This window comes from Micropterus dolomieu, linkage group LG09, assembly GCF_021292245.1.
Source record: "Micropterus dolomieu isolate WLL.071019.BEF.003 ecotype Adirondacks linkage group LG09, ASM2129224v1, whole genome shotgun sequence".
Taxonomy (NCBI): domain Eukaryota; kingdom Metazoa; phylum Chordata; class Actinopteri; order Centrarchiformes; family Centrarchidae; genus Micropterus; species Micropterus dolomieu.
Genome location: NC_060158.1, coordinates 28,084,255 through 28,101,392, shown reverse-complemented (window position 1 = coordinate 28,101,392; position 17,138 = coordinate 28,084,255). Strand labels below are relative to the sequence as shown.

General features: G+C 40.4%; 1 protein-coding gene across 7 annotated transcripts in view; it reads left to right on the top strand.

Moving 5' to 3' along the window:
* phf14 (PHD finger protein 14) overlaps window positions 1-17,138 on the top strand; it is a 105,484-nt gene that overhangs the window by 39,784 nt on the left and 48,562 nt on the right. For 4 of the 7 annotated variants that reach the window (XM_046058295.1, XM_046058294.1, XM_046058297.1 and 1 more), the window contains exons 13-17: window positions 1,056-1,162; window positions 2,377-2,508; window positions 8,781-8,943; window positions 14,389-14,451; window positions 15,621-15,742. In XM_046058295.1, the coding sequence (XP_045914251.1) occupies window positions 1,056-1,162; window positions 2,377-2,508; window positions 8,781-8,943; window positions 14,389-14,451; window positions 15,621-15,742 (587 nt within the window). Of the gene's footprint in view, window positions 1-1,055; window positions 1,163-2,376; window positions 2,509-8,780; window positions 8,944-13,506; window positions 14,345-14,388; window positions 14,452-15,620; window positions 15,743-17,138 lie in introns of those variants that run through there. The other 3 variants (XM_046058296.1, XM_046058300.1, XM_046058299.1) reach the window with 3 other exon arrangements.

Genomic DNA, 17,138 nt, shown 5'->3' with positions numbered 1-17,138 from the left:
AGTACTTGGTTGGGTTTAGGTACTAAAAGTACTTGGTTGGGTTTAGGTACTAAAAGTACTTGGTTGGGTTTAGGTACTAAAAGTACTTGGTTGGGTTTAGGTACTAAAAGTACTTGGTTGGGTTTAGGTACTAAAAGTACTTGGTTGGGTTTTGTCACAAAGAGTACTTGGTTGGGTTTAGGTACTAAAAGTACTTGGTTGGGTTTAGGTACTAAAAGTACGTGGTTGGGTTTTGTCACAAAGAGTACTTGGTTATGTTTAGGAAAACATCGTTGTTTGGGTTTAGTCACAAAATCTGATGGGTCACAGATTTTAGTGTTACACCGGCTTGCAGAGAGCACACAAACTCGACAAGAACAGAGTTTTATTTTGGAATGCCATCGAGTTACTGACAGTAATTAGTGACAGCTGACATAATGTGCCACAGGCGACGTTTGTCATTTGAACCGGTGCAAGTGACTGTCAGACTGTCAGTGACTAAAAAGGAGAAGCTGCTAGCTGAGTGTTTTGTACACATCTCTTAATTGATGGGGCTTAGCGAATCTGTATGTTTTGCCAACCCGGGTGTCAGAACAGAGTCACTGGCACAATGCGACCAAATAATGTTTGACATTCACACGCTAATCTTTACTTACAAATGGAGTGAAATGCACACATTGAAGGGTAACTTTGGTAGTTTTAAATCTGGGCCCTATTTTCACATATTTCGGTGTTGAAATGACTAGTGGGTACAAAAAGGAATCTGTGCAGTAAAGTGAGTCAGATTTGGAGAGAGGAGTTTGTTGTGTAGGTAGAGGAACTGCTAGCAAGACTTTATTTCCTAACTTTACTCCAACGCAACAATCTCCTCTCTCCAATTGTGACTCACGTTTTCACCGGCGTCTTCCTACAGCAACTCGCCTCTCGCGAGATTTCAGAGCTTCAGTTTGATTAGAACTACTTCTTACAAAAGAAACGGGTCCACATCATGTTCTGTAGGTTACACGGAGAAACCGTGTCACTGGGAAGAAATGTTGCTGTTACATGAAAGCGTTTGTGCAACTTTTCTTTGGCAGAAACTAAACACCCCAGCTGTTCTGAAAGCCCCGAAAGAGAGGAAGCCCAGCAAGAAGGAGGGAGGAACCCCAGGGAAGTCATCCAGCCTGCCAGCAATCCTCTACAGGTGAACACACAGTGCCCAGAGGGACGCAGGGGAAAGACTATGAAGGATGAAGGTTTGCGGTTAACTGATCAAGTAAAGATAATAAAGCCAAGGTGGCGTTGTTTCAAATATCATCGAATGCCAGGGGCAGAAACGGTGTCCCTCACTGCGTATGTCCATCATTGTTTTTAGACTGTTTGGGGTTGAGTATGTAAGTTAACATTTAATATAATCTGTGTTTATATGGTTTGGCAAAACTGTCACACAGTTTCTCAGGCACCAAATGAAAGGGGCGGGTTGAACAGTGGATAAGACGCATGCCTTTGGTGTGAGAGACCCGGGTTCAATTCCCGACTGAGACACATCCTACAATGTGTCCCTGAGCAAGGCCAGAGGAGTGCGACCTCTCACATAATGATGTAATGACCTAAGTCGCTTTGGATAAAAGTATCAGCTAAATGAATAAATGTTATGTAACCAACATGATCATGTGCACACACACGCGCATGTGTATCGTGCCTTCACCTACCTCCAAACAGCTTGACGCCAAACAGTGGCTCACTCCACAAATCTGAGGTAGAGCATTCAAAATGATTCTGATAAAATCCTTTTTCCACAATTATGATCAGTAAATCTTTTTTCAGTCCCTTTTCCTCAACAAAACAAATATCTTAATAGAAAATGTGTAAATTCGTTCATAATTCAAATGAATTTAATCAAGCATTTATTTTTTATATTTTGAACATTTCTTATATTGTTATTGAGGAAAATTATATTGTGATAATTATCATTATTGTTTCATTGACCAGCCCTATGTTAATGCATATTTTATTAAAAAATAAAGGTGCCCTGTTCAACATGAATTCAAATACAACATGAAAGTTAATGTGTTAATTTACACAGGTAACAAAGTTAAGTGGTCCCAGTGATAGTTGTTCTTACTGAAGCATGTCACGTGACATCGTTAAGTTCTGAGACTGAGAATATCAAATACTAATAAATATTATAAATATAAACTATAAATAAACTATTTGATTCTGCTGGCAAAACCGTCAGCGTTTGTTGAGAGCTGGAGGCGGGACCAGATCTGACAGGTGGCCAGCCTCGTGATTCTTTCTGCAGGAAAACCCTTGTTTTTAGGCTAAATGAAGCCTCATCATGACTAAAAACACCAATAGCATGCCTTTTCTCACACATACTTGTACATGTATGTACTTATACATGTGTTCCTGCAGCTGTGGCATCTGTAAGAAGAACCAGGACCAACATCTGCTGGTGCTGTGTGACACCTGCAAGCTCTACTACCACCTAGGCTGCCTGGAGCCTCCACTAACACGCATGCCCAAGAAGACCAAGAACAGCTACTGGTGAGAGACATGGGGACACAAGGGGACTGGTCAAGGACACATGAAGAAATGTAAAATAAATGTCAGTTGCTGAGAAGTTACAAGTGCAACAAAGTGTATTGTTTAGACCCATACAGGCCACAGAATCACTGTAAGCTTGAGGAAACCCAGACTGCTGTAGAGCCATTAGTGAAAGTTACACAGGTCAAGTTTTGTCAGAACGATCACCCGCATATCAAATTTAGTGCTCTGTCAGTCTGCAGAGGCGCCACTGTTACTCTTACTTTGGCCATAGAATACAACAACACAGAAGTCTATGCTCCCTTCATAAACCATGAGGACTTTCTTAAGTGTTCTCTGTGTGTGATGTAGACTGTGACTGTGTTTAATTTCATGTTTGATTTGAGATTTGAAAGTGACACATTAAAGATAGTTGGAGCCAGAGAGTCCAGATATATATATATATATATATATATATGCCATTTCCTGCATTTCTAGAGTCATTATAACAAAGTGCCTTACATAGTATGTACCTAATCATGCTCTAATAGGCCTAACATAAGAGTTAGAATTAGTGTATGTATTACAAATGGACCTACTGTTCTGACATCAAATACAATTTCACAGATACTATACTTAGATGTAGGGCAAAACCTTCTCACAGTTTGGGCACAACTTCACTTATGGACCGTCATCTTCTTTTTGCTCACACGCCAAACCAAATCGCTAATATATTGCTCCAGAGGAGTATTTGCTACAAGAAGTGCTGTAAAATGTAAGATAAGCATTACAGATTGTTATGTTGGTGTTCTTGGCTAAAATAGCTAGCAGCTAGCATTGTCATCATTTCCTATGGCTGTTTGACACTAAAGGCCAAACACTGGCTTCACATTTCTAAAGACACACATGCAGGAAGCGTTGTGTCAGTATGAACACTAATCCTTTGCCTTACACAGCAAATGCACAGTACAGGTCAGAAATCAACTGGGATCCCTCTGTGACAATGTGCTAATAAGTATCTCTAAGAACTTAATTAGTACTGTAGCACTGAACATGCTTAGTTATTTATTTAAAAGTGGTATGCTCCCAATTTTGGGTGATATCTGGCTCTTGCTGCAATGGACTGGCGACCTGTCCAGGGTGTACCCTGCCTTTCACCCGATGTCAGCTGGGATTGGCTCCCCCCCCCCCCCTTCGACCCAGTACGCAGGATAAGCGGTTGACGATGGATCGTAGTTATTTCAACATCCATTTGTGAGAGAGCAGGTCTTTGCCTGTCAGTTTGAAATGGTGGACGGGTCTAAATTCTACAATATCCATGCGCAAGGGTCTAACATTGGATTGGAAAGGGGGGGGGCACAATAAAGCAGGCTGTCTGGGGGTCCTCCCTCAGATAAAAAAAGGAATTTAACACAATTTTCTGCATTTTGACATGCTTTTATCATATTTTCAACCACTAAAAAGCAACCCATCTTGTGATTAAGATGAATATCATGGTTAGTTTAATCATCCTGCCAGAAAACTGGTAAATATAAATCAGAAAAAGCCGTCTTACTCTCTGCATGTTAACCCAGAACCGTACTTACTACTCAGTTAGGGACTATAAGCTTTACTTTGAAGAAAAAGACTGGTAGATCTATGGCACATTATGTATGGCACTGTCATCAGATAATGTTCCATTTGCAACTTTGAGAAGTTGGGGGGGAGGATCAGAGCAGTAGTGAATTCAGAACACTTCGTTAGGGCAGCTGAGAACAAAACATGGTACCATAGTTACTGAATTCATTTAAAATTGCAGCTTGTGTTTTAAATTCTTATGCACCTCAACCCTTAGCTCCTGCCGTGGGTGGGTTGGCCGCTAATCGGAAGGTCGGCGGTTCAATCCCTGGTTGCGTGTCGAAGTGCCCTTGGGCAAGATACTGAACCCCAAATTGCCCCTGGTGGCTGTTCCGCCAGTGTATGAATGTGTGTGAATGGTGAATGCAGATGTAGTGTAAAAGCGCTTTGAGTGGTCAAAAAGACTAGAAAGGTGCTACACAAATACGGAGCATTTACATTTACATTGCCTGGCATTAGCGGCGCCTGTAACAGAATTTTAGGCTCTGTGATTGTATGTTTCTTCCTGAAATGTTTTAGTTGACTTCCATAATAAAAAGTGTTTATGTTCGTAGGTTAGAGAACCAGATTGGACACAGTTGTTATTTTTTTGTACTATTGATTTAACTGGGAGAGTTTCATGCTGATCCAAGACAGTCCAACTGTTCACAACATTGTCTGTGGGAAAAATGAATGAGACCATTACGTTTGGAACCAGAGGCAACCAAAATAGCGAACAAACTCCACCTATCAAATGGTCCAGTTTGGGTTACAATGGGATATGGATAAGGTTTAGGATATTTAGGGCCATCTTGGTATGAAATGTATGATACACTGGTTATCCATTATTCCATAAATAGAGAAATGATACTTCAAGAAAAAGCAAAACCTTTGACAATCCTAGTTGATAGTAACATTATTAAACACCTTTATTGTGTGTGTATGAACAGGGATTGCATATCATATTACACTGAATGTCTGCTAGGAGCAGTAAGAAATTAGGATCCAGAGTTTGTTTATTCATATTAGTCCTGACATTTTAGGCCAGTCGGTGGCAACAGGATTATCAGATGATTGATGCTGAGATGGTGGAAATGTCACAATTGCTTCTCTACTGCAGTTCTTATCTATAGAGATTTAGTGCATCTGTTTTTCAAACTATGATAATTCTAAAATATTCTGTTGCTTAGTGAACTACTTCTTCCACTGTTTGAAGCAGAGACGCCTTTTCTCTTCTCTAGTTAAGAAATGAAGAGCTGCAGCTGGTGTTAAAAAACAGGACATGTAACACAATTTGTCTGTGACTGGAGTAGTTCATTTAAACTTCATTTTAAGCATTCTGGTGAAAAATTGTGCACCAATTTATGGTGGAAATTTCTTTATCTATATAAAGGGAAACACAAAATTCAGGTCGCAGATGACAATAATAAAGGCTATAGAATACGTGGCTTTCAGGCATCCTGTAGCTGTTGCTTTGTTTGTTCTGTAGAACAGCTTTTCTAATTTATAAAATCCCTGCTGAGTCAGCACACATGCAAGCATAATTTAGCCTTCCCTCCTCTTTTGTATCCTTTGTTTGGTGAAGTAACCTCTTTAAATGTGCATGTGGCGCCTTTTCAACTCAGTCATAAATAAATTCATTTAAATCAGTTAGAAACTCCTGGACTTTAACAGCTCCTGTGTTTCAGCAGGTTTTCTGCTCATGTTCAAAACTTTCTGCACATTCAGAATCTCTCCCACATCTCTGTGTTCTGACATGTCCAGAAAAAACTTGATGTTAATCTTAATGTTACGAGACTACTGTCATCATTAAATGAGAAGTCGTAATATTTTTTAAGTCTACCTGCCCTGTACTCTGCTGCTGTACATTACGTTTTTGCTCCGTTGGTAGTTTGACGACACCGTTTGGAACTGCATGTTGCAGGTGAAACCAAACTAACCTAAAAACAGTTGTGATCTTTCAAACCATCCCTCCTCTCTGTCAAAAATGTTCACTTTTTGAGTGTCCTTTATCCTTCAGATGTAGGTAAACTGCAGAGGAGTTGGCCCTGCTGTGTTGAGCCATGTGTTTGTGTAGTGGTTGTTTAGTTTCCCCAGTAAGGAGTCTGTGCATTCATTGCTTTTCTTCTGTTTGGGTGTGCGGTCTTTAGGGTGGACCAGTTTCTGTCTTAGCGTGTTCTCAGATGTGGTGTTTGTTGAAAATCCCCCTGAGCTTCTCTGATACTCCAGACACGTACGGAATCTCAGTGTTGTTGTGTTCGCTTGTCTTTTCCTCATCCTCCTTAGTGTTGGTGTTCTCCCTGGATCTTGTAGCTGTTTTCACAAAGGTCTATTTAGGGTATCCACAGGCTGCAAGTGCCCCCTTTAGCTGGTTCTCTTCCGCTTCTTGGGATTTGGCACTGGCTGGTAAGTTCTCAGCACAGTCGTGCAGGGTTCTGATGACCCCTAGCTTATGCCCCAGTGGGAGGTGGGAATCGAAAACTAGGTATTGTTCCGTTTCCTGTATTCTCCAATTTGCACAGTGTACAGCACAGTCCAAGAACACCAAACTGTTGTTGTGGACATCTTCCCGTGTGAACTTGATGTTACTGTCCACAGAGTTGATGTGTTCTGTGAAGGTTTTGCACTTCCTGGCTTTTAATTTTGACCCATGTGTCGTCCACATACCTGTACCAGTGGCTCAGTGCTGTTCCTCTGAAGGAGTTCTGGGCTTTGCTCTCCACTTCTTCCATGTAGATGTTTGCCACAATACTAGTACTGGTGAGCCCATGGCACAGCCATGCTTTTGTCTGTAGAATCCTCCGGTGTAGTTATTTGAAATATGTGGGGTTTAGGCAGAGGTCCAGTAGTTTACAGATCTGGGGGTCTCTTTCTAAACGGAGCGTACGTACAAAACAGGGCTTGAAACGTGCGTACTCCACTTCCCAAGCAAAGGTTGTGATCTATAAAAAACAAACTTGACAGGAGAATGTGCGTCCTGTAAAGAAACTCTGAACCATGCGTACGCACATAAAGAGGAGAAATGAGAAACAGCGACTCACATGGCAGAAGGATGAAACGGTTTGAAATGAAGAGGCCTACTATTGTGTAAAATAAATAGAAATATTACCTCTGAGTATTACAAGCTTAAAGCCTTTCTGAATAAACAAACACCCGTTTGATTAATTTTCCCTGAACTGTGACATAATAAAAAACATAATTTAAGATGTAGCGCACACAAAAAGATCCAGATTTAGGATAATAAACACAAACGGAGATATCTGTTTCTGCAAAGAACTTACTTATAAGTAAGGTTTTATAAGGCTGACTATTTTTTTGGCGTACGCCATTTTTGGCTTTTGGGTGCACGTTTCTACACACAGTTTTATAAAAGAGAACCCTGGTCTTGTCTGAGGCTTGTTCTGTTGTTCAGGGTGTTATCTTTTAGCAGTTTTGTCCTTATGGTTTGTACAGCCTCCATGATGAGGATACATGTAAACAAAGAAGTCACATTATAGGACACCATGGTTTCATCTGGGTTCAGTTTCAGTCCTTGAACTTTGTCTAAAAAGTCAATGGAGTTTTGGATGTGGTGAGGCGTGTTGCCAACCAAGGGGGCTAGAAACCATTATATTTTCAGGAACACTTTTTGATATGATGCAGTCACAAACAATTAGTACAGCAACAAAATTCAAATGCTCTGTCAACAAGGGTCCACAGCCATGCCAGCACCTATGTTAGGCTGTACTAAATGCTAACACTAGCATGCTAACACGCACGTAATGACAATGCTAACATGCTGATGTTTAGAAGGTTTAATGTTTCCATGTTTGCCATCTTAGTTTAGCATGTTGGCATGCTAACACAAAGTACAACTGAGGTTGATGGGAATGTCATTAGACTTGGATGAAGGTCATCCAATAGTGGTTGAGATTTTTCACTCAGAACCACACATCTAAACCTCATGATGGCGCTAGAGGAAAAGTCAGAGGATCACCAAAGTCATTAGGTTCCATCCTCTGGGGACCAGGAATGTCTGCACTAAATGTCTTAGCAATCCAATCAATATTTGTCATGGTTTTTCAGTCTGGACCAATGTGTTGAACCAATACTGCTAGCTCGATAAATAATAATGATGACAATCTCTCTGTTGTCGTTCAGTTGTATTGCATTAGATAGAAGTACTTTCACAATGTGTACCTACTGTAGATTATACATCTGTTTAGGATGCATAATCATTGATGAGTACTGAGTCAGAGTGAGATGAGCAGATGTTAAATAAAGACATTAATGAGCTGTAAGAATAGTTGTTTGGACTTGGTTGCTTTCTTTTTGAAAGTGAGATGAAAAGATTAATATAAATCTCATGCTTGTCTGTTAAGTACGTAGCTACAGTCACAATGTGGCTAGTTTAGCTTAGCATAAAGACTGGAAACAGATAGCGTGGCACTGTCCAAAGGGGGAAAAGAAGAAGGTTTTTGCTGCTCATCACCAATAGAAGTCAGATTACTTTAGACCCTTATAAGAACCAACAGTATCATAGAACAGTGTTAAGTGCCGGCTGACATTTAGCAACATAAGAATTAGCGAAAATCTTTTGACCCTGAGAAAATGTGACAACATGTTTTGTTGTTGTTTTTATTTTTGTTTACAGTTAAGACTAAAGATTTGGGTTAGGGTAAAAGTTTATTGAGAGGAGCTTTATTCCTTCTCCTCAGGCAATGCTCCGAGTGTGACCAAGCCAGCAGCGATGAAGCCGATATCGCCATGGAGACGCTACCTGACGGAACCAAGAGGTCCAGGAGACAGATCAAGGGACCAATCAAATTCATCCCACAGGAGATGTCGCCAGAGCCCAAGAAACATCAAGTGAGAGGCACGGTGTGTATGGACACACTGGAAATATCTAAAAATATGATCAGTAGAAATAATATTTCATTCTCAAAGCAAAAACTGCTCTTACAGCTAAAAATAATGAAGTTTGGATTCTCAACTCGTCCTTCACTAGAGTGTAACTGATGTCAGCGTTGGCTAATTGATTGATTTGTACTGATTACAAATAATGAACTTGAGATCTCATTAGTCTCATGCTCTCCTGAAGGCTGTCTGAAAGTTGCACAAGGTGATAGTGTGTTCCCATGAGCACCAAAATAAAAACAAATGTAGCCCAAAGGGCTTTTGCTACAGAAGGCTGTGTGACTGAATATAAGGAAGAAGAAAAACACAACAGCAACAGCAAAACAGATGTGGCTTCTGCTCTTGGTGGAAAAAAATATTTCAACTTGAACAAAAGAATTGTTGACCTTTGTTGTATTACTTCATTTGATTAGAGGCGAGAGCCTGGTGGGAAATAATTGAAACAAATAGGTCTTAAAATAGTCGTTCTGTGTTTTCACACACTCCAGAAACCCTCACAAATTATTGACAATAAAGACTTTAAATTTTGTTTGCATTGTCCCTGTAGGACAATCAAAGACAGTAAAAAAAAAAAAAAAAAAAACTACAAAAATTGGCCCCAAAATATGAGGAGGGAGAAATCGCTTGAACTCAAAAGGCAAGAGTCTCAGCCTGCAGCTCAGTCAGATGACGAAGCATCAGGCCTCCACACAATTAAAGCTCTGTCTGCATCTACTGTGCAAAGCCCTAGGTTACAGTGGTTTTATGAACAAATAATCAAATCAAAGTTGAAGGAGGTTTTTAAAGTCTGTCTTAAAACAATGGCCAGTGCTCAAGTGTATATTGAAACAGGTTTTTCTTGATGTAATCATTCCCCCTGTTCAGACTGGGGGACAAAATCCACAGTCCCTGATCGGATCTCCAGGAATGTCTTCAAGATATTAATGCATTTATGAAAGCCATTTGGGGCAGAACAGTGTCACTTTTGTTTCCCCATACATCTTGTGTCTGTTCCCCTGCGACTTTTTTCTTTGACCATAAAAGAGCGACAGTATGTTGACTGTGTCGGCTTGTAGTGTAACATTTTGTGTCAGCTGTGAGAGGGAACAGAACCATCTCTCTATCCCTCACTGGATCCTACTTATCTGTACCAACCATGCTCCGATCCTGCGATACAGAGCAGCCTCCCCACTCCCTCAAGAAACACTCCAGATTGATATCTGACAGCCTGGTGGTGGGGGTGCGGATGGGGGTGTCTTTCACTCCCCTTTGTTTTTCCACTGTCAATATGTGACCGAGTGCCACTCACCTGGGAGTTGAGAGAACTTTCCTCTTGTGACCGTGAATGCTCACAGCAGAGTCAATTCCAGCGAAGCTGCTCCTGACTACAGTCTCTGTTACAAATAGAGGAATGAACAAAGAAAAGGAGTGTCTCAGCCACTTCTCCGCTCTCTGCACTCTATCTGTCTTAGAGGGGAAACAGCGGAGTGTTGGAGCACAGTGGCAGTTGGGTTAATGTGTTTTTCTGTTCAGGTTTGGAAACCCTGGGCGCAGACATGTGTCGAGGACCCTGCTGGAGCTCTCAGGGATTAAGCAGCTTTCTGATTTTTCTCGCAGCCGCAGCCACTCGGGCGAGGCACTTCAGTGCAGCATTTATCTTCAAATGCAAGGCGCGCAATGGCAGACGCTAAAAGGGCCCTGCTTTGCATTTTTAATGCTTTTACCAGGGCACCCAAGCCCTGGCACTTCTCTAAAGCCATGTTTTAATTTATCAGGACTGGCTAATCAAACTCCTGCTGGCCTGTGTGCGTGTTTGGGAGTTCGTACATGACAGGAAGAAGAGTGTGTATGCACATACACACATTTATGTTTGGCCAAAAGGGCTAACATGGCCGAGTGCCACCTTGATGAAGCCGAGAGCCCTGTGGCTGTTGTTCATGGCCTGTAGTGGGTAGTGCCTACTGGAGGAAAACCTTTTAAAGTCAACCTGTGAGTTGAATTTTATTTAGCATGTACATAATGTTGCAGCTGTAAAATTAATGCGCCATAGCGCACTCTGTCTGATTTTACACAGCCCTGCTAAAGATAGACCATCTCAAATACTCTTCTATCCAGACTAAGCTTCATTATTTCCCCTTCCCTTTTGCTCCCCATGAGGAAAGTGAAGGTGTTTTTGTGAAATAGTAAGTTAAAAAATGAGTAGATCATACTGGAAATGAAATAAGTTTAAACAGGAAAACAGTTTCTTGGTGATAATGTAATGATGTCTCTTACCGTGGGTGCAGACAGGGTCTTGCCATTGAGGATACATGTGGCAAATCTGAATCCTGTCAGAACTGAGAATATTAGGCAAAATGTCATTGATCAGAGAAAGCATCCAACATTATAGAAACGTTATTTATTTTGACGCTTTTGCCATCAGTTGTCCAGCATGTGTTTTGCCTCTCGCCCAACACTTGCTGACCTAGACTCTGGCCCACTGTGCAACAGGACAAGCTAATTTAGGAATGGTTAGTTGCAGCATAGAGGATGATTTGATTTATCATAATTTATTTATTCCATTTACAAATGATCAACCTCTTAGACATTGCAACCAGTTTTTTTTAATTGTTCTTTGAGCCCAAAGGATGAAATTTACATAGCCACTCAGAAGTCATACACTGCTAGATTAGTGCTATTTATGCTTCCTTATATCCGTATCTCTGGATAATCTCTGGATATCTCATGACCTGCATGTCCATAGTTAATAAACATCCACAAATCATAAATCTTTAACTTCGGATCTTGCCTCGTAATCTTCACATTTGGTGAGAAATTTATTTATTTCCAGGATAAAAACCCCTTGAGATGTACCATCTCGTTTTCGCGGGGGTCCTGGCCAAAGAAACACAATAATATAAAAATACACAATATATACAGCAAACATCAAACACAAGAATACAAAAAAAATGTCAAGAAAATTGGTAGATTGTTCCAGTCTCTAGGAGCCTTAACCCCAAATGCTTTTTTTCCTATTTCTAGTGTAGTTTTTGGAACATGAAAAAAAAGCTTGTTATTGCTTCTAAGATAATAAATATGATTAGAGTTATGCAAAATAAAAAAAAACTCTTGTAAATAAACAGTATATTTAAAATTAATACATTTGAAAAGAAACTGGTACCAGTGTAACTGTCTTCTGTTATCAAGAGAAAGCCACTGCAGTTGATTGTACATTATACAATGGTGGGTTTAAAAGTCACAGTTCAGAATAAATCTGCACAAACTATTAAATTTTACATTAACTTTCATAAGATCAGCTTTTGAAGCATTTTGATACACAATGTCTCCATAATCGATAACAGGCAATAACAACTGAGATACCAGCCTCTTTTTTACATTCATGGTGAAACAGACTGTTTCACCATGAATGTAAAAAAGAGGCCGGTATCTCAGTCTTATATCTTGTGCCATACGGGACCCAACAGGGTTTTCACCTGCCCTTTAGAATTCTTTAATTCTGTCAGAAATTATCCCAATTACTTCCACTATAGTTATATGCACGATATAGTACGATATAGCAATTTTCAAATTCAGGGTTCGAGAGGCTAACTGAAGGTGGCAATGAAATGCTCCTGCTAATGGGACATGATTTACTGCTGCCTGCCACCACCACTGTGTTAACATTAAAACCTCCCATACGAACATATGTCATTAATCAGTTGGAAATTATGACAATTACGTTAATATATCTAGTTACTACTACTTCTTATCCTCTGTTAATTTTTCTACTCCTGTGTGAAATGATTCATGCTTGTTAAAGATGCACTGATGTACTTAATTAAAAGATTGATTTTGGCTGGGACTTATAAACTGCCTGCAGCTTTAATTTCCTCACCTGAGCAGAGCCTTAGATTAGCTGTGCTGTGTGGCTGAGCGTTTTTAGCTGAACCAGCTACTGAACTGCACTCTGCTCACCCTGGTCTTATAGATCACTTAAACAGACATCGCTTTAATGCAGAAATAACTAAAGAAATTGTCAGGCCTTTTGTTTGGTGATACAGCCACATGAGAAATAGTGGAGGTCTGTAGGAGCCAATTGGCAGCATACTTGCAGTTAGCATTCTTAATGATAAGTGCTCCATCTGGTGAGTGGTAGTGAGCCAAAGGCGACAGATGGAATTGTTTTCACAATCTGTTCAAATATGTTGTCGATTTTTCTTCCCCTTTTAAACTCTCCCCAGCAGCTCCGCCGCTCACTTGCGAGCAACAAGAAAGAGATGTTTGATTTTTATTTCCCTTCTTGCTCTGTGCAATCTCCTTCGAGGAGAAAGCACACTTCAGACCTGTGTAGTAGATGGTAGTGTTGCTAGACATCCATCCAGCATTGTTTAGCTTCCATAGAAACTATGGGACTGGTGTTCTGGCAAGTGACATTTACTGCCACAACTTGACGAGCTGTGGCAGGGAAAACATTAACAGTTTAACAATCCACAACTCAGCAAAATAAAAACAACACACCATATTTTGATTTCAATTCTGATTGTTGATGACCTCCCCTTTTTTCAACAGAGCCCAGTCCCACTTCAAATCAGGGAGAAAAAGCAACAATGAAACTGCAGAAATCTCTCATGTGACATAACCAAAGCTGTTTAAAGTCAGGTAGAAAAGTAGTGATGGGATCCTACATGAATACACCACTGCTAGTAAGGAGCTGATTGGTAAGATGCCTTTAAAGCTACATTCAGTTATTCCCACGTGGATCTGTGAGGTAGCTGTTAATATTTTATGTCCTCCCTTTTTTGTATCCACCTTTCCTTGCTGCTTACAGTCGTCTTCTTCACTGCCATTGTTGGTGTAGTGTACATTTGTTGGTGTAACACTAGACAAAATTCACTGTTCGCAATGAACGTCAGTACAACAGGGAAAACAAAAAAATGTAGAAAATAACATTTTATTTTGGAAAATGTAAACATTCAACAGTGGCTCACTGGACAGAATTCTTACTGTAACAGTTAAGGAACTGCACATGTGAAGGAACATTAGCCATGTTTCCATCTAATGCCATGCGAAGTTTAAGTGGAAATTTGAAATGTTGCCAAAAAGACAAACAACATTTAAATGCGTTTCCATCAGCTGGTTTGGAGCGAAACAAACCAGGCTACGGCAAGCGTAGTTACGTCAGTACTTGATGTTACACATGGCTGTAATAAACGAGACATACGGGTTCTAAACCAATCACAGTCACAGAATACGCTTTAGTACATGAACAGATGAGATACTTAGATTTTAGTGAGTGAATGAAACTGAACCCATGAAGGCAGGAAATCAGGCCCTCGCTCTGACCTCAAGAAGGTGTTGACCCATTCAGAAGGAAGTTGAATGAAAATGAGCATTTCACGTTAACATTGTGTTTTTGACCACTGCTCAAAAGTGATATGCTTGTGTCTGCAGAGAACCAGAGGGCAGAAGAGGAAGAGAGTTCCCATCTGTGAAGACAGAGAAGAGAAAGTTGAGGTTTGTCACTTCATTCAGATGCAGAAATCTGTTGGGATTTATGAACCTGCTCTGATATTTCCTTTGTTGACTCCTTAGAGTAATTCAGGTTTGTCTTAGACCAGACTAACCATCTTGGTTATATTTAGCAATAGAGTCCCTTTCATTAAAAACAAGCTATAAGCCACATGTGAAAAATGAATTTAGGTGGTGAGGTTAAAGTCAGAAATCTGACTCAGAACTCAAATACATTTTTCACATGTGGCCCAAATCCTCTTCTGTTTTTATCCGAGAAATTATTAAAGTGGCATGTGAGAGAATTGTACTCATTAAGAAAAAACAAAAAGAAACCTGGTCGCCGGTTGTTACGCCCTGGGTAACCCTTTAGCATGGTATTTTGACCTTTAGAGCTCCACTGTCAAGTTAGCAACAATAAATATACAGAATCTGGTTAGACTTTCAAAGTAAAACTACTTTTTAAAGTAGTGAAACATCGCTATTTGGTTAGGTTTAATAAAACATTGTGGTTTCACTTAAAAACAATGTTATGTCACTTAACTTATGAAACTTAAGTAACATTACTTATGTAACTTACTTAAAGAAAAACATTCAATATTGACTTTTCGTTTCACACGTGAAAGAAACACCAGTCTCCGGGGTGAAAGTCTGGTTTCTGGACCATCATCCACGACTTCCTTACTTGGCTTTTTCTATTAAATATCCTACACCTACCTTTAGCGTTGAAAACTGACACTACAGGGCTTCCCCCAGCGCGGGGCTCCCCTGCAGTAGAAAGAAATATTCAACATTCTGTGAAATTAATTTATTTGCCTTCTTTCCAAGAGTGAAAGAAATGGTTTTGCATTAACTACAGAGTTTAACCCAGGAGGTGTAGCCTAGCTTAGACTAGACTTGTACTGACAATTTGTGGTTTTAGGCAGTTATGTGCTGAAACCATTTCTCAACAAGCAATAACCATTTGGTACCATCTAGCCAGTACAGAGCATTGAATTTTGGACAGAGCCAGACTGGCTCCTGCTTCCAGTCTTTATGCCTAGTTATTATTATACTACTATATTGCTCAAGTGTCCCCATTTCTCCTCAGTTTAACATTTCATTCCTTTTTACATCCCGACAACCAACAACCATACCCATACAGCTCTCCATTCTAATCAGCAGTGTTTCCATAGGAACCACTGCCACGGGAACGCCGACAGCGCCAGTCTGCAATGCAGAAAAAACCCAAAGCTGACGACACAAGGACTGAGTGTACAACCTGCAAAGGACCAGGCGACAACGAAAACCTTGTGAGGTGAGAGAACGCATGTGTGTGGCTCTGAGAGGGGGCGGGGGGGCTGGGGTTATTAGACATGCTCTGTGTGTGTGTGTGTGTGTGTGTGTGTGTGTGTGTTGGGGGGGGCAGCCATATCCTCCTGATGATTAAAGTTCAGTCTTCATTAGGCTCTGGCCGCCTGGGCTCTGCAGAATGAGGGGGCTGAGGGCATCTTCTCCATTGGCCCCCTATATTGACCTGCCACATACATTTGCACAGTTCATTAAGGCGTAATGAATAGCACAATTTATTCTGCTCCTCTCTCGGGATTTCAGGTGTCAGGCGTCTAATAGCCAGGATTCTTCTTTGACAATGGAATTCTGTGAGAAAATAAAAAACGAGATCACAGCAGGCCGCTTGTCAGCACATTGGCATGTGATGAATCTCTTGTATAAAAATGTTCTCAGACCAGAATTCCCTTCATGAGCTTCATATTGTCTCTCCCACACTGTCTTTGGCTCATTGTGACTTGAAACACTTTGACTTTTTCAATTATATTGAAACATAACTTGAGCGTGACACTCTTCCCCATCTTTTTACATCACCAATTGCTTAAACACAAAATCTCAAATAGTTGCAGGAAGCCTTTATCTGGAACAGGCTTGTATTTTCTTTTCTTTTTTCTTTCATTTTAAGCATGTTTTATTATTTCAATAATCTCACTCATTTCTGATCTGCTCCTGCTTTACTTTACTGTTGATACAAACTCCACACTTCCTCCATCTTTACCTGGTGTCTAAATTCAGAATATTGTACATTCTATACCACTAAGTCCATTACCGCAACAACAAAGTCATGCCACTCTCATCATTCTCCTGCTAGTTTTTGGTTTTAAAAGAACCACTATGTGTTGTGTTGTGCCAAGCGTAAACACAGAGAAATGGGATCAGACCCACAATGCAAACACCAAGGTGGAGCAGGTGTAGTCTGCAGAGTTTAATAATTTAGTAATGTTAACAAGAAACTTAGATACAGACCTTTACATAACCTATAAAGCTGTGCAACAGGCAAAATAACTCAACAAAACAAAAACCAAAAGAAAAGCAGTGATCTAAGGAGGGTCAGTAGGGTGAGAGACAAAATCCTAAATCCACTGTGGTTAAATCCAGGTACCAATACTAAGACGCATGACAACTTCCAAGGGACGAGCCGACAGAAGCTAAAGCCAAGGCACTGGCAGGAAACAAAACAAGACAACGAGGGGGCAGAACAACTTCAAAAAAAAAAACAGGAAACACTGAACAAATGAAAAAATGACAAGGGAAAAACATAATACAGAGAATGAGGATAAATGCAAAGACGAAGTGAAGAGAACAGAAACGAGAGGGAAAGAAAACATAGCCACAAGATGGTGGGTAATCCAAATAATTAACAC